The sequence below is a fragment of the Lupinus angustifolius genome, chromosome LG10 (genome assembly GCF_001865875.1).
Source record: "Lupinus angustifolius cultivar Tanjil chromosome LG10, LupAngTanjil_v1.0, whole genome shotgun sequence".
NCBI lineage: Eukaryota > Viridiplantae > Streptophyta > Magnoliopsida > Fabales > Fabaceae > Lupinus > Lupinus angustifolius.
This window is the reverse complement of record NC_032018.1, coordinates 1,247,449-1,266,290: the sequence shown is the minus strand read 5'-3', so window position 1 is coordinate 1,266,290 and position 18,842 is coordinate 1,247,449. Positions and strand designations below refer to the sequence as shown.

The following is an 18,842-nucleotide window of genomic DNA, read 5'->3' as shown; positions in this document are numbered from 1 at the left end:
ACTAAAAGTGGGAAATTAGCTTCCTTGCATCATCATAACATATTCTGCTTAACAACCGCTAACAAGATAAGTAAGTTGACTAGATCTCCTACTCAAACTAAAATTAGCCCTCGAAGTCACCACTGGCCAATCCCCAAAAGTATGTTCCATAATTTTATGAGAATCTAATTTTGATTTTCCTATCAAATCTATTTGTTTTTTAAGTACTCGTCGTATCTATTTAAAAGGTTAAAGTTAGAAAACTTTTGAATTGTCTTAACAACTGTTCTATTTCCACATTTACCACCACTGAGATTCTAGATGAAGGACACATGCACGTGAAGTGGCCATAATATTCACGTATAACTTGAAAAACTTCTTATTCAACTGTGTCAATAGTCAAAGCTATTGACATTCACAACAATTGATCAATCCAAATCTAGTTTCAAACATGTGCGTCCTAACTCCTATACTTTTATCTGTTTTCAGGACATTCTAATCCACTCTAATATGACTATCGACAAATGAATTGTCTGACAGATAGAACTTTCAATTTAAATTCAGTAAACATGTATAAATTAAGATTATACCAATAATTATCATAGTGAAATCTTCAAATTACATAATCCATTTGAACAACATTAGATGATCATCATTCATCACCTATAACCTAATGTCTAATGAACTTTTAATCAAATTTGAGCATGAAAATATATTTATCTACTTCTATTAGTTCAAAGTAACATAGAAGCTACAATCTAGACTCAAGTCACACATATCTAGAAGCTTATTGCTTCCTCTAATAATACAATGTAAGAATATGTTTTATTATTTATATTTATATAATAATAATTTATTGTTTGTCGCGTCACGTTTGCAAGGTATATAAATGTAGGAACCACTGGCAGAGAGAAACGTGAAGAGATTAGAAAAATCCAATATTGTCGAAAATTCATAGCAAGAACCCTAATTCAATCGAATCGGAATTGAATTTGGTAAATTGGGAGAGAAAAGGAAGAAGAAGTTGTTGATTGAGCAGAGATGTCTGCTGCGGTGTGTGGAAGCAAGAGATCTTTATTCGAAGACCTTCCTCCTTCACCTCCACTTTCCTCAAAGAGGCTTCGTTGTTCTTCCTCTTCTCCAATTCGTGTTTCCCTCCACACTACTCTCCTTGATCACCTTCGATCTCTTTTTCCTCATATGGATGATCAGGTTATATTTCATTTCGTTTTCATGTTTTGCTATTTCATTTTTAAATTCATGGTTGTTTTCTATTGTTTATTTGTGTTTTTGGTTGTTTTTATTTTCAGATTCTTGAGAAAGCGCTTCAAGAATGTGGTAATGATTTAGATGCTGCGATTAAGAGCTTGCACGGTCTCTGTTTGGATAATAATAATAATGATAATTCTGAAAATGTTCATCAAGCTGACCCTAATGTCATCGCAGGTAAGAATATGATTGTTTCAACTTTCAATTCTAAACTAGAAAATTAGGGATTGTCATTTTTAATTTCTATCTCTAAGTCAGATGATTTTATTGAAATGTTTATATGAAATTTTGTTAATTCTATAAACCGCTAAGGTTTTATTTTGAATTTATTCAATGGGGTTTTAAATTTAATTCAATAACTTGTGTGGTTATTAGCTTATTGTTTATATTTGTTAACGTGTTTTCATTGGATTGAGTGAAGGATTCTTAAGAGTATAATAGCAAATTGAAGCAGCTCCCTTTAATTTTATATTGTGAAGTTTTAAATTTAATATGAGATTTATATGATTATAAGAATACGTTGTATGTGCCATATTCTCATCGGATTGAGTGCAGGACGTGTTGTTTGATTGATGTAGCCAATTCTACCCTGTGTGAATATGTTAATATGCTTGGTTGTTGTCTAGGACTCTCAGGTAGTGGTGTTGGTAAGTTGGTAACATATGAGTTCTTGCTCCGGGTCAGGTCATGTTTATTTTATAATAAATAGATCTTAACACAAGATAAGATTGATTCTGGTTTTTTTGAATGGGTGGAAAGAGAATATAGCAGAACATTATGTTCCAATCCCGTACTGACATGTTCTGTCAAAGTGTGGTAAACACTACCTGAAAGTGCAGTAGCCACAAGACTAATTGTGTTTCAAATGTCAATTAGATTTTCATTGTGCTTTTTTGTTATAAAGCTATATATATATTTTTGAAGTAGTAGTGTCTAATGAATGAGAATTTGACAGACTTATTTTGGAAAACTTGCAGGTGCTTTGGAAGATAATGGAGATGTTTCTGCTCCTGTGAATCATTCAGCTTCAAACAATCTTCCTGCCAATGGAGCAGAATGGATTGATTTGTTCGTTACAGAAATGACTTGTGCTACTAGTGTTGATGATGCTAGAGCCCGTGCTGCTAGACTGCTAGAAGTTCTTGAGAAATCGATCACTGCACATGCAAGTTCTGAGGCAACAAATGCTCTTCATAAGGTACATCTTCATGCTAGAATCACCGGTCTTGGTTGTTCTGTGAAGAAATTATGTGGTAAAATAGCTTGTCGCGGACACAACTGAGTTAACTAGGCAGATACTTTTCAGATTTGTAACCTAACCTGTTTGTGATGTCTTGGAATCTTGCTTGTAGCTATGTAAATGCTATTTGTCAGTGCAATGTAAGTGCATGGTACATGTTGTGGCCTTATGGCAATGGATTATTGAAGTAGCAGTTGGATAATATCAATAATTGAACACTTGATCTTGTATACAAATTGTTCTAAGAAATTTTATCTTCAGGAAAATTTGATGCTGAAGGAGCAAATTGAAGTGTTGACTAAGGAGAAAAACTGTTTTAAAAGTGCTTTTAGAATCCAGCTCGAACGTCTGTCTGATTATGAGAGTAAAAACCAAGAGTTACAGCAGCTGAAGCAATTGGTGTCTCAATACCAGGAGCAGATCACAAATCTTGAGGTCAGAGTCAGCTCTATCACTGTCATGTTAAAACACTTAACCCCTTGACCAATACATTTCAATTATCATAATTTGGTTTTAATATTTTGTTTATAGAAATTCAACTATTATATAAATAAACCTTTAATTAAACCCTTTTTTCTTTGCAAATGGAAGAGAAAAGCAAACTGTTATGTGAACACATAAATTGTAGAAAATATAAATGAGTTAGTACCCACCTAGTAGGAATAATGCTTGGATGTTGCTGTATAAATTATTTAGTGATGCTGATCGTGGTTTATGATAGAACATTATGTTATCATCTACTGGCACCGAGCCACTTAAATTAGACCAAAGTGAGTTTCCTAATCGCTTGAGAACTTTGTTGCAATGAAGCAGAATGTCTGCAGCTCTTTGTTTCAGCAGAGAGCAGAGCATTTAATCAGAATATCCATGTCATCAATGCAGCAAGATATAAAATCCAAACATGGCGGAACATGAGAAAATACTTGTACCCTGATGAAAATCCAAGATTATCAATTTCCTCAAAGAAAAATATTACTCTGCATTAAACTTTTTATGTGCAAGCTGATGAATACTGTGTCTATGGCTTTGTTGGCAGGTGAATAACTATGCTCTGCGGATGCATTTGAATCAGGCACAACAGTTCAACCCTTTTCCTGGGCGTTTCCCTCCCGATGCCTTCTAAACGCATTCGATGTGTGTAATATCATAATAGAGGCAGCAAAATAGCTGCATCTACTTAATTATTTATGTCTGGTGTTTTATGTCCAACTCTTCAGAAACTGTGTTGTTAATGGTTAAAGTTTGTGTAGCTCCTGTAGGTAAAACGAATCGTATCTGTTCCTAGTTCAGGGGTGGCTTTATTTTATCTCATTTGTCGGTTACTTAAAAGATTTATTCACAGACTGTATTGTTTTTCGGCATTAACTGCATTGTCAGTTTAGTGCCATCACAATTAACTGGTGTAAAACATATTTGGTTGATATTGTTAAACTTATTTATGTTGTGGTGAATTATTTAAGATTAACATACATAAAAGGTGAAGATTTGCTAAATCAACAATGGTTTATTCATTTTTCAACACGAGGAGAGGATTATTTTTTTGTACTACTAAGTTTTCTCTCATCTTTTGGTAATGAACTAATTTCTTTTGGGATGTGTCATTGTCCTTTCTAACAAGTGTCACTCACGTGAATTGAACTTTTGACCTTTTGGTCGTTCTAAGGATCTAGTAAAGTCTTATATCATTAGATAAGCGTCCTCTTCGTACAAGAGAGAATTCTGAAACATTGTAAACTCGCTGACCGGGAGTAGCCACGCCTTGCGGTTTGCATTCTTTGTTTATAGGCCACTTATATGTCTAATGACTAATAAGAGAGACTATTATATAACTTGCTTAACGGGAGCTAAGCTTGTTTCATAGTGACGTTGAGAAGATAAAAGATATGATCAAGTTTAATAATGTTTCATGAAAAAATCCAACTGGTATGATACATGTACAACTTAAATACTTTCGTAGAAGGGACATGTTGGAAATGATTGAAGTTGTACCTTGCCTATCATGTTATCATATCTATGGTTTAAATATATTTTATTCTATCTTTTATTGTCAATTAGTTTTAAGATATAACAACCAAATGATCTTGAGGGCGAAAGGCTGAATGTTATATTATGAGCGAAGTTAGCACTTACATACTTGATTGCAGCCGCACTCACAAAAGAACCTAACCCTAGCCCTAGTTTTGCCACATACCATAAATCCAACGGCAAGAAAAAAAACAAGATATGTAGGTTGATATGAACAACATATGTTACTATGGTCTATGCACCAATTCAGTTATCTTTCGAGTTAACCTTGTTTGCCCCTGAAATTCTATCATATCAGTCCTTTATTTTTATTTTTTATTTTATATCTGTCCATGATATTGTAAGTATTATGATCATATTTTATATCAGTCCTTTAAATTGGTTCTCTTACAAAAGGACGATTTAATTCACATATTGCAGTTTCAAGACTAATATATATAATATACATTTATAATAATGTTTTTTATACGCTTTATTATTAAGATTCAGTTGGTATTCTCATAAAATAAATGATATGAAGGTATTTAAATTACTTAGAATGGGACACAAACATTAGGAAAAAAAGCGCTGAATTAATGTTAAAGAATTCATATATTTTGTTTGATTGTGATTGGATATTTGGTATAGATTATTACATCTAGTGTGATCACGTGCATTGTGGAGGAGTGAGAGAATATTGTGAGTTGAGAAAAACAATAGGTAACAAAATTGCGTCCTCATTTCACTTACTTACATATGCCCTGTCCAAATAAGCCTTTCCTAGATAAACCCATTTCCCTTATTTTCATAGGTTTCTGTGTAAATCGAGATGTACTGCCTCTCCGTTAATAGAGAGAATCATAACTAGAGTTTTCAGATGTCGCTGTATCAGAAAATTAGATCTACTATTTATGAATTATTAAATTCATCGTTTCAAAATAATCTCTTATTTATATTGAACTAGTACTCATAAAATATTTATTAACATTCTCTAGTATCAATTTACTAATGATGTACCTTGGAGTTTTTTTTAAATGTATGTAAATATATAAGCATAGGGAGAACTGATAAGTGATAATACTGAACCCTCACCTCAAAGACCAAATAAATAAATTAGGCATGGGGCACCTTTCCCTGCGAGGTGGGTTTGTTACTTGAAAATGGATCAAGTGCCCTATGAAGTGCCCCACTAGAGGGTACAATGTCTTCATTATAAACTGTGTTTAAATAAGCCAACCTGGAATATTGAATGTAGCATCGTGCAACCACAATGTGCAGAGAGGAGTACATTACATTAAATGTAGTAAAATTATACATCATTTATTTGAATGGAAGAAATTACATTTATCAAAATTCATTATAAAAGTTGATATATTTAAATAAATATAATTTAACCTTTAAGGCTAAGAATTGAGTATCCTCACTCCTTAAGATTAAGGGGACCCTTAAATAAATGATTTTATAGCCATATGTAACATTTCATAGGAATTAATTTTGCTTGATATTTACATTATAATAATGTTGGTTCTTTGAGTGGAAAGTGATTTCCACAACTACAACAATTAAATCTTATTCTATACATGAATGTAACCACATCATAATATTTTATAATAAATATAATTGCTACTTAGAAATAAACATTAGTTCAACCATTCATTTCTTATATAAATATAAATAGGCCTAATTAAGTTTTTAATTTCTAATTGATTGTATGCTTTTTTTAATTTATAATAAATTAAATAAAAATATATGCAACCATATTGAATTTTTTTTACACATTATTTCTTACAACTTTTCTTTCATACTTCTCTTCATTCTTTATACTACTATATAAAGTGAAAACATTATTTAAGAGTAAGTAAGTGATTAACCATATGTAATTTTTTTAATTCCAAATTTGTCTTTCTCTATAAAACTTCTTCATTCCAATTCAAATAATATGATCTTCTCGATCTCGTAATTACGCAATAAACTAATAGATAACAAATTAAATAGTATTTCATTTAATTTGAATACAATAAATGAGTAAAAATTTGTTAATTAACATTTACGATGTAATAATTAGAGTGTAATAATTAGCATGCTCTATTACATGTAAAATTTCGTTACCTAATAATTAGCATATTCCATTTAGCATTTAATTACGTTTTAAAATATTTTGTCAATGTTTTGTAACAAATTGAGCAAAAAGCTTCATCCTTAAAAATCACATTCTATATGAAGAAATATTTCAACTAAAAAACATTCAACAATGTAAATTACTATTTATTTTCTCCTTTCTTATTATTTCAAAACTAAATTATAGATATTTTATATTAGGATAAAAAATGGATAATCGCTACTCACTTTTTTAATAAAAAATGTGAGAGGAATCCATTACAACATAGTTATCACAATTGATGAAAAAGATGGAGCTGAGATAATAAAAAATGTGGTGTATCGAAATAAAGTTGTTATGTGAAGGGAAAGAAAAACAAAAGAATTGAAGAAGGAGAAGAAAAATGTACATATTAAGAGTTTTGCAAGTTAAGAGAGTTTTATATATTCTTATAAATGTTTATATCGAACCAAAAAGAATCATCACCATTAATAAAAAAAATAAATTCTTAATTTTCCACTTATACTTAAGAATAAAAGTGTGATATTATTATATTTTAAGATGAAAGTATTCTATCATTTAATCTTTTTTATTTTACTTTTTAGGTACTTATAGAGAGAATTTTAACCTTATATGGTCAGCAAAAAAACAAATCAGACAGGATTGTTATCCGATCAGGATTGGAGCTCAGCACGCAGTTCAATACCCATTACGTAGTCATCAAAGTGGAATGTGAATTACTTCTCCTACTTTTTTAGGTCTCATTATGTCTTAATCTAATTTGAAATTACAATCTATTTATAAAGAAAAATCAGAAGAATAAAAAGCAATTTTTTGATGTTATAAAATGTGATTTGATTGATTTGATACATGAGAACATGATTTTTTAGAGACACACTGTCCTTCAAGAAAGCAAACACTATAATTACGATTCTCTGCAACCAACCACACTGGAATTTCCAAATCACTCGCCATTCACTCTCCATCAAAAACATAAAACTAACCTTCCATTTTGAAATCATATATTCTTTTCCACAAAACTAGATTATAGTTGTGAGAATAATGATGGGAACTTTTGTTTAGACTCAAACTTTTTAAAAGTTTTATTTAGTTTTATAAGTAAAATTTGAAGTCATTTAAAATATATATTAAGTATATTTTATCGACATATTTAATTATATTATATTATTTTAATATAAGTAATATTATTATATATGTAATTTTAATATAAAAATGTATATAAAAATATTTATGAACTAAGATCTATTATTTAATTAGCTTTTTAAGCATAATAGCATATGAGTTTGACAATTATTTATTCAGTCAGATTTTCTCACAATTTTAATAATGAGAGCCTCATACTAATATTTTTCGTAAAATAAAAAGGTGATGACAAAAATTTAAAAGCAACTAACTAGTACTTTGTTATTCCATTTACGAGTCCAGCCAATTTTTTTGTTATTTGACTGTTTCAACTTTCAAAAGTAAGGTATTCTATCGAAATTATATATAAAAATAGGTTAGTTTATGTAAAGTGAATTTTTCTCACAATATACCACATCTATTGTTGCCACATAACAAATAGTTTCCCAAGTGAAAAATTTATATGGAGATATATCCAATCTGTTATATTTGTAGACAAATATATTTATTATATTTTTTGGTCTTATTATTTATAGTAAATTTTAATAAAATTTTAATGTATTGACAATATTTTATTATCTATACATATTATATGTGTCTATACAAGTTTTTCTCTCAATGAATCTTGACAACATTTTAGAAATTAAATTAAAAATTATAATACTAAAAAACATAAATATATTTATGATGTATTGAACCAAACTATATGCCACGTGAAAGCTCTTGATTGGACAAGAGTGAATCTATAGGGAACGAAATCAAACGGTGAGAAACACCGGCACAAGAAAATACATGTACATCGAACACAGCGTAACACTCTCTCCACATTATAAATGTTGAGTATACCAACTTAATCGCATCTCACTCTGTCACACTGTTTCTTCATTTCCCTTGCCGGAGCGGGAACTTCGTTTTTATTTTATTTTATTTTATTTTATTTTTAATTTTTCCGTTGAGGATGGGTGAGACGACGTTGCTGTCGGAGCTAGCGACGGAGATATTTGTGCCGGTGTGTGCGGTGATTGGAATAGTGTTCTCGTTGGTGCAGTGGTTGCTGGTGTCGAAGGTGAAAGTGACGCCGGAGAGGCACGGTCCATCATCGTCACCGAGAATCAACAATAACAAGAATGGAACGGGAGATTATCTGATTGAAGAGGAAGAAGGAATCAATGATCACAACGTTGTTGTTAAATGCGCTGAAATACAGAACGCTATCTCTGAAGGTTACTTTCCTCTTCTAGATCTCATGATCTACTTGAGATCTCATCTACTTCTGTGTTTTTTATTATTATCTGGATCTGTTTTTTCTCTTTCAAATTTCAGTTATGTATTTTCTAAAAATTGTAAATCTTCAACTTATTAAAATTTCTTCCTAATTTTTCTCCTTTATCAGTATCATCATTTTTAAGTTGTTCTTAATTTATTTTTTGTTTTCAAAATTGAAGATAATATTAACTAGTTTTTTATAAATATATTTTTTACTCTCATTATTTTTTACTCCTATTATTTCATATTGACACGAAATTGGATACGATTACACGAAGCTGATAACCGTCACCTTTTCTCATTAATCGTCGCATTTTTTCCTCATAAATGATTCTTTTGTTGACACGTGCCACTTTGTTGGATTTGGATGTGTATAGAATTGTTCTATCCCTTGTTCATACATGGATGATTGTTCACGCAGTATTTAATTTTACTAAATCCTATTACAAATCTGATGAAATAAATGAAGTAAGTAAACACAAAGAGGATTTCTTAGAAAATAAATGCATGCATGGACTTGTGTATATGACTTTTAAACACGATTATTGTATAATATAATATTTAAAATTAATTCTTAAAAAAAGTAATACAAATAAATAATAAATTTATACATATTATATTCTTATAGGAATATATTCTAACAAGATTTAGAATTATTTTATGGCTGGATTGGGTGCAAATCTTTTATTGGTTGTCTCTGGATTGGGTGTCAGGTCATTGTGGTCCTGTTCATTTAATCATTCCATTCCTGAACATCAGTTTTTTTTTCATTATAATTTTAATTCACTATTAGTTTCTAAAATTTAATTATTTTTCATTTATTGTTTCTATTTTTGGATCTGTTAATTCGTGCATGGACATTAATTATTAATCTTCATGATTTATTTTTTCCAAATTTAATTTTAAACATATTTTATTATTTAAACAATAAAAAAAAGTTTAATGTGAAATAAATATGTTTTTAAATTATTTGTAAGACAGTTTTGTAATGTCTTTAATTTATGAATTCAAATTAAGAAAATATCTATCAGGATTTAATTAAAGTTTGAGGACTTTTGTTTTAAAAACTGTAGGATTAATAAAAATGTTTTAAAATTAATATGATAAATTGAAAAAATGCAAACCAACTATACTATTTATTATTTATTCACTGTTTTTATATGATCAATACATGATTCGAATGTATAACCGACACTGCAAAACTTCATACATAAAAAGGTGAATAGACATAAATTAATGTCCATACTTTGATGTACATGAAGCATTTTCCTTAGTTTATTGTACTTACGAAGTGTGCATGGATTTGCAGGTGCAACATCTTTTCTTTTCACTGAGTATCAATATGTGGGGATCTTCATGGTTGCTTTTGCAATTCTGATCTTCCTTTTCCTTGGCTCTGTGGAGAGCTTTAGTACCAAGAGCCAGCCTTGCACATATGATAAATTGAAGCTATGCAAACCAGCCGTGGCTACTGCACTCTTTAGTACGGTATCATTCTTGCTTGGTGCTATAACTTCAGTGGTATCTGGTTTCCTTGGGATGAAAATTGCCACCTATGCCAATGCAAGGACAACCTTGGAGGCAAGAAAGGGAGTTGGAAAGGCTTTCATTGTTGCATTTAGGTCTGGTGCAGTGATGGGTTTCCTTCTTGCAGCAAATGGTCTTTTGGTACTGTACATTACCATCAATCTTTTCAAGCTATACTATGGCGATGATTGGGAAGGCCTTTTTGAAGCCATAACTGGTTATGGTTTGGGTGGATCTTCCATGGCTCTCTTCGGCAGAGTCGGTGGTGGTATCTATACCAAGGCTGCTGATGTTGGTGCCGATCTGGTTGGAAAAGTTGAAAGAAATATCCCTGAGGATGATCCAAGAAACCCAGCCGTAAGTCATATTTTTCTTCTTATTTCTATTCCAGCCTCTATTTCTGAAGTTATAATGATATTGAGTTGAGCTTTTTCCATGTCCTCTTTAGGTGATTGCTGATAATGTTGGTGATAATGTTGGAGACATTGCTGGGATGGGGTCTGATCTTTTTGGTTCATATGCTGAATCATCCTGTGCTGCCCTAGTTGTTGCGTCGATTTCCTCCTTCGGAATCAACCATGATTTCACTGCCATGTTATATCCTCTGCTTGTCAGTTCTGTTGGCATTATTGTCTGTTTGATCACTACTCTCTTTGCAACTGATTTCTATGAGATCAAGGCCGTCAAGGAGATTGAACCAGCATTGAAGAATCAGCTTATCATATCTACAGTTCTCATGACCGTTGGAATTGCAGTTATTAGTTGGATTGCTCTTCCGTATTCCTTCACAATTTTCAATTTTGGGGTTCAGAAAGAAGTGAAGAGCTGGTAAGATAATATTATTTAGTAAAGCAAGAGTTTGTAGTCTATGTATTTCATGTGTGCTTCTGATCAACTGTGTCATTTTGTTTAAGAAAATTCCTGTTGTAATTCAAGTTATTTTTTCAAGATAATGTCAATTGTTGTATTTTTTTGGAAAACATGTCTTCATTTGAATCATTTCATGATGATCAACTAGTATTTAGTTGTTATTTTCTTGATTGTGGATAACACTTTAAATCAAGCTACTAACTATGTTGAAATTTCCAGGCAGCTGTTCCTATGTGTAGGTGTTGGTCTCTGGGCTGGACTTATCATTGGGTTTGTGACAGAATATTACACAAGCAATGCTTACAGGTAATCAAGTGTTAGTTATGTTGTGCAATCTTTCATTTCTCACGGTTCCCTCACCTGTCTTATTAAGTTTTCTTAATCGTTTTCAGCCCTGTGCAAGATGTTGCTGATTCATGCCGAACTGGAGCTGCGACCAATGTCATCTTTGGCCTTGCTCTGGGATACAAATCTGTCATTATTCCCATATTTGCCATCGCAATCAGTATTTTTGTGAGTTTCAGTTTTGCAGCGATGTATGGTGTTGCTGTCGCAGCCCTTGGGATGCTGAGCACCATTGCTACTGGTTTGGCTATTGATGCCTATGGTCCCATCAGTGACAATGCAGGAGGTATTGCTGAGATGGCAGGCATGAGCCATCGTATCCGTGAGAGAACTGATGCTCTTGATGCTGCTGGCAACACTACTGCTGCCATTGGCAAGGTATTGTGATATACTGATATTCCTTGTTGAGGGTAGCTTTCCCTCTATATAAAATCAGCTTATCACATTTCCTAGTTCAAACAGTATAAGCACTAGGAAAGATCTAAGATCAGTGCATGGAAGAGCTGGACAGAATCAGAGCTTTAATCTTTCTGTATCTTCAAATGGAGCAAAAATTTCCAATAATATTTTTTTGCTTTCATGTATTTGATAGTGAAATATGAGCCAAAAGTTATGCCTTATTAGTTATGCTGTTCTAATGTGTAATTGTTTCTGAACTAGGGATTTGCCATTGGGTCTGCTGCACTAGTGTCTTTGGCCCTGTTTGGTGCCTTCGTAAGCAGGGCCGGAGTTTCATCTGTGGATGTCTTAACTCCCAAGGTCTTCATTGGACTCATTGTCGGTGCCATGCTTCCTTACTGGTTCTCTGCCATGACCATGAAGAGTGTAGGAAGCGCGGCTTTGAAGATGGTCGAGGAGGTTCGTAGGCAGTTCAACACCATTCCAGGACTCATGGAGGGTACAGCCAAACCTGATTACAGTACCTGCGTCAAGATTTCTACTGATGCATCCATTAAGGAGATGATTCCTCCAGGTGCCCTTGTCATGCTCACACCACTCATCGTTGGCACTTTATTTGGTGTAGAAACCCTTTCAGGTGTTCTTGCTGGTTCTCTAGTTTCTGGTGTGCAGGTAATGTTGTTGTTATACCGGTCATTAGTTTTTGATTGAAATTTATAGCTTTATGTGAACTTTGTTTAATACTATTCTTATGCCTTGGTTTTCTTTAGATTGCTATATCAGCATCCAACACCGGTGGTGCCTGGGACAATGCTAAGAAGTATATTGAGGTAATAATTTACTCAACTTGCTATTCATTTCAAAGAAGATTATCATTTTCCTGATGATTTATGGTTGTTAATGAAATTCCTCCGATGGTTTTCGAATTTCAGGCTGGTGCTTCTGAGCATGCCAGGTCGTTGGGTCCAAAGGGATCTGATCCACACAAAGCAGCTGTTATTGGTGACACCATTGGTGACCCTCTTAAGGATACTTCAGGCCCTTCCCTCAACATTCTGATAAAGCTCATGGCGGTTGAGTCACTTGTGTTTGCTCCATTTTTCGCCACCCACGGTGGTCTGCTTTTTAAGATCTTTTGAGAAGTGTTTTTCAATTATTAGTCCTCTATTTTTGTTTGAGCGGAATAGGTTTGCTATTGATAACTAAGGCATTTTCTTAGCCTTTTTTGTTATTGTATCAAATAGCCTCTTTACCTCTAAGGTACCTCTTCAATTTAAGAATGTCAAATTTGTTAAGAAAACTTGTTTTTGCAAAGAATGAATTGTCAAATTTCCAGCTTTGTCATTCATGATCTTTTTTAAGTTTGAAGGTTCATAAAAAAGGCATAAATGGACACCATCACAAGGGTACATATCTGCCTCATAAATTGTGTCAATACATATACCATTAGCGGTTATTGGTTAGAAAAATAAGTAATTATTAATTTTTTAATTTCAAAATCTTTTTTCAAGCAATAATCTCTCACCCGTACCCAATCCCCATCAAGCTCCATTGGTAGGACTAAACATGAACATATGAAAATTAAGATTAAAACTCATTGTTATATGCTTGGTAACATGCTCTTTTATTTGATCATTGGATTTTTCGACGGTCATAGACTCAATTCTGTTGTCGTTATCTTGTGAGCCATTTAAGGTTGTCTTCAATCTTTTACGAAAGAAAAAAAATCGATGTAACAATTTCACATCATTTTCTGTAATATGGGAAATATCGAAACTTGCTCAAAAAAATGGTTTGCGTTTATCAATTGATATTCAAAACGTGCTAATGAAATACGTGTAGTAAAAGTTGATCTCTTTTCATGTTTTATCTGTGAAATGTGTAGTACTGTAATGTAACAATAATACTAAAGTTGAAAGTTGAGTATTATGAGAATATAAAATTTCAGGTCAGGAGCAATAAGAAGTGATAGATGTTGAAAACAAAGAAAAGAAATGCAGAAGAATCAGAAAGAAAAATAGAAAGAAGAAGAATTAGAGATTGTAATGGAAGATAGAATAGTGTTTGTATGTAAGCAACTTGCATTCAATGATCAATTCAATGAGTTATTTATACACCTTACTATTTATAGAATAACTAACTTAACAGCTTTCTAGAAATAGCAAGTTCTAACTAAAACTCCAACTAACTTTGAATTACTAACTTTCTAACAGTTCCATACAGCAAGTTGTTTTAAGAAAACACACAAGGAAAATGAAAAATCACGATTCATCCTCCCTCAACCAAGCCACATTGCTTCAAGCTTTAACCACACCTAGCATTGTCCTCATCTTCTCAAATCTATCCCCCTTCAATGGCTTTGTCATGGCATCTGCAATTTGCAATTCTGTTTTACAGTGAATCAGCTCAACCTTCTTCTTGCTAACTTGATCCCTCAAGAAGTGAAATCTGGTTTCAATGTGTTTGCTTCTTCCATGGCTAACTGGATTTTTGGCTAAGTTTATTGCTGACTTGTTGTCAACTCTTAACTCAATCTTCATGTCTTCAACACACTTTAATTCTGTCATTAGAGAGGTTAACCATAAGCCTTGACAAGCAGCATTGCAGACAACAATGTACTCAGCCTCACAAGTTGAGAGTGCCACTACTTCTTGTTTCTTGGAACTCCATGAGATTGGAGCACCATTAACAAAGAAAACATAACCAGATGTGCTCCTTCTGTCCTCCTTATCCCCGCACCAGTCAGAGTCTGAAAATCCAACTAGTTGTAGCTCACTTTCTTTCTGATTTGGAAACAGAATGCCATAGTTCATAGTCCCTTTTAGGTACCTCATAATTCTCTTTGCTGCTGTTATGTGTTGTTGAGTAGGATTGGCCATGTGCCTACTTATTACTCCTGCACCATAAGCTAGATCAGGTCTGCTATGACACACAAACCTGAGGCATCCTACAATTTGACGAAAAAGAGTTGCATCCACTGATTTGTTGTTTGTTGAATTGCCTGATTGTATACTTCCTTCAACTGGAATCAAGACAGGGTTGCAATTCTGCATCTTGAACCTCTCCAGAATTTCTGTCACATATCTCCTCTGGTGCATTATGATTCCTTTATCTGTTTTTACAAATTCAATTCCTAGAAAGTATGCCAATTCTCCTAAGTCTGTCATTTCAAACTCAGAGTTAAGCTTTCCCTTTAGCTTCATGATCTCATCTTCATTACTTCCTGAGATGACCAGATCATCTACATATAGGCATAGTAGGATCACTTCATTTGTTGCAGTGATGCATACATAGACTCCATGTTCTACTGTGCATTTGGTGAAGCCAATTGATGCTAGGAAGGAATCTATTCTTTTATTACAGGCTCTAGGAGCCTGCTTTAATCTATACAAAGCTCTTCTAAGCCTTAGCACTTTGTCCTCTTTCCCTTATATTTCAAATCCAGGAGGTTGAGTGATGTACACAACTTCTTCAAGAGGCCCATTCAAGAAGGCACTCTTGACATCAAGCTGCCACAACTTCCAATCATTTCTGCTTGCCAAAGCCACAATTAGCCTTACAGTTTCAAATCTGGCAACAGGGGCAAACACCTCTGAGTAGTCATATCCTTCCCTTTGCATATACCCTTTTGCCACTAATCTGGCTTTGTGTTTGGAGATGCTTCCATCAGGCCTGCACTTTACCTTGTATACCCACTTTACAGCAATAGGATGCTTGTCTGTTGGTAGATTAGCTAGTTCCCAAGTGTTGTTTTTCTCAATTGACTTAATCTCATCCTCCATAGCACTGATCCAGACTTCTTCCTTGATTGCTTGACTAAAGGTAATTGGTTCAGCTTCAGCCATGAGTGCAAAGTGGATTAAGTCACCTTCTTCTGTAACTGCATCATCTGCTAGCATCTCGAATTCACTAAGTCTTGCTGGTCTGCTTCTTGTTCTTGAAGGTCTAGATTCACCCCTTTCTGAGCCTGAGATTGTGTTTGTTGCCTGTATGCTCTGTATGTTCTCATGCTCTTCTTCTATTGGCACTGTGACAACTGCTTCTTTGTGTTCAATCTTCTTGAGAATATCACTCCAAGTACTCATCTCATCAAACTTGACATCCCTGCTGAAAACTACTTGTTTTGTTACAGGATTGAGTAGTTTGTATGATCCAGTTGAGTTGTAGTCAACAAAAATCATCAACTCACCTTTATCATCTAGTTTCCTCCTGATCTGGTCTGGTATATGTCTATAGCACATAGAACCAAACACTTTTAGGTGTTTCACTGAAGGTTTCTTCCCTGTCCATACCTCTTCAGGAACCATATTGTTGAGCCTTTGTGTAGGACATCTGTTGAGGACATATGTAGCAGTTGTGACTGCTTCACCCCATAGGTTGTGAGGAAGGCTTTTGCACTTGAGCATACATCTTACCATATTCATCACTGTCCTGTTTCTTCTCTCAGCTAGACCATTGTGTTGTGGAGTGTATGGAGAGGTGACTTCATGAATTATGCCATTGTCTTCACAGAATTTCTCAAATTCTTTTGATGTGAATTCCCCTCCTCCATCTGTTCTGAGTATTTTGATTTGTTTACCAGATTGCCTTTCTACCATTGCTTTGTATCTTACTATGTTGACAAAGACTTCACTTTTTGCCTTAATGAGATAGATCCACATCTTCCTACTGAACTCATCTATGAAGGAGACAAAATACCTGTTTCCTCCTAGTGTAGGCACTTCCATAGGTCCACACACATCTGAGTACACTACATGTAGTGTATCTAAGGCTCTTGCTTGTGAGTAATTGCTGAAAGATGTCATAGTCAATTTTCCTGTGATGCAGCTTTCACAATCAGGTTGTTTAACCTTGATTTCTGGCAAACCACTTACCATTTCTCTTGACCTTAGCAATCCAAGAGCTCTGAAGTTGAGGTGACCATATCTCAGATGCCATAACCATGTTTCATCCTTCTTGGTTATTGCACTCAGGCATTGAGAATTCCCTGCTCCTAACTTGACTTGGAAGGTTTTGTTTCTTGTTAGTGGAACTTTCAAGATCTTCATCTTTTGGTCATCATAGATTGTCATAAAGCCATTCAGTAGCTGCATAATGAGTCCTTTTTCGTGCAACTGGCCAATGCTGATCAAGTTAGTCTTCATCTCAGGAACAAATAGTACATCACTTATGTATGCTCTCCTCCCATTTGCCATGGTCAGGGGAACATCACCTATTCCTTCAACTGTAATGACTCTGTGGTCTGCAAATTTCACTTTACTCTGTCTTGTTGGATCAAAATTCACCAACCATTCTCTCTTTCCTGTCATGTGGTTGGAGCATCCTGAGTCTAGATACCATGTATCACTTCCTGTACTCAGATTGCTTGTTGTCATCATTAATTGAACAACAATATCACCTGAGTCTTCATCATCCTCCTTGGCAAGGTTAGCTTCTGATTCTTGTCTTCCATACTGATGATTTTTGTTAGGTGCTTGACACTCAGATGAGAAGTGTCCAATTTTGTCACAGTTAAAGCACCTAATTCTCTTCATGTCTATCCTTTTCTTCCAAGTCTTGGCCTGTTTTCCAGAGTCAGTATTGATGTCATTGCTACCTTGTGAGAATTTTCTTGAACCATTTCTCTGTTCAAAGCTTTTTCCTCGATTCTTGTTGAAAGTCTTTGCAAATTGAGGTCCTTTCTTGAATGTTTGAGCCTGCAAAGCTTGATGAGAAGATCTGTCTGCTCCCCTTTCATTCATTCTCTGTTCATGGGCCTTAAGTGACCCCTGAAGCTCCTCAACCTTCATCCTTTCAACTTTACCTGATTCCTCAATGGCCACCACAACATGATCAAACCTTGGTGCCACTGTCCTTAGGATCTTCTCTACTATTGTGGCATCATCCATCTTTTCTCCACATGACTTCATGCTATTGGTGTGAGTGATTATTCTTGTAAAAAACTCAGAGATTTTCTCACTTTCCTCCATTTGCATAAGTTCATACTTTCTCCTCATGGTCTGCAATCTTATCTTCTTTAATTGAGCAGCACCAGCATAGTGCTTCTCAAGAGTTTCCCAAGCTTCTTTAGAAGTTGCAGAACCTGCAATCTTCTCAAAGTGTGCATTATCAACTGCTTGGTGAATGATGCACAATGCCTTGCAGTCTTTCCTTTTACTTTGTTTGTATTCATTCCTCTGAACTTCAGTAGCTCCTTCTTCCAGAATTGAGAAACCATCTTCTACAATTTCAGCCACATCTTGGTAGCCAAAAATGGCTTTCATCTGGATACACCATCTTGCCCAATTCGATCCATCCAAGACTGGTAAGTTTGTTGCGAAATTTCCAGTGGTTTGTGCCATGTCTTTGCAGCAAAAAAGAGAGTGATTTTTGGATCTTTAAAGCTCTTGATACCAAATGTTGAAAACAAAGAAAAGAAATGCGGAAGAATCAGAAAGAAAAACAGAAAGAAGAAGAATTAGAGATTGTAATGGAAGATAGAATAATGTTTGTATGTAAGCAACTTGCATTCAATGATCAATTCAATGAGTTATTTATACACCTTACTATTTATAGAATAACTAACTTAACAGCTTTCTAGAAATAGCAAGTTCTAACTAAAACTCCAACTAACTTTGAATTACTAACTTTCTAACAATAGATAGAATTAAATGACATAAATAAAATTGTTGATGTTGAATGGCATTAAGTCAATCCTCATTT

The 18,842-nt window shown here is 33.9% G+C and overlaps 2 protein-coding genes across 2 annotated transcripts; both read left to right on the top strand.

The window, feature by feature from the left end:
• LOC109358095 lies at positions 876–3,923 on the top strand. Its single transcript, XM_019602170.1, has 5 exons — positions 876–1,191; positions 1,290–1,425; positions 2,226–2,446; positions 2,750–2,923; positions 3,525–3,923. Exons 1-5 carry the CDS (start codon positions 1,021–1,023, stop codon positions 3,609–3,611), a joined length of 789 nt encoding a protein of 262 aa, XP_019457715.1. The 5' UTR covers positions 876–1,020; the 3' UTR covers positions 3,612–3,923.
• LOC109358489 (pyrophosphate-energized vacuolar membrane proton pump-like) lies at positions 8,603–13,482 on the top strand. Its single transcript, XM_019602745.1, has 8 exons — positions 8,603–8,956; positions 10,309–10,883; positions 10,975–11,354; positions 11,616–11,702; positions 11,789–12,119; positions 12,402–12,812; positions 12,911–12,970; positions 13,073–13,482. Exons 1-8 carry the CDS (start codon positions 8,692–8,694, stop codon positions 13,277–13,279), a joined length of 2,316 nt encoding a protein of 771 aa, XP_019458290.1. The 5' UTR covers positions 8,603–8,691; the 3' UTR covers positions 13,280–13,482.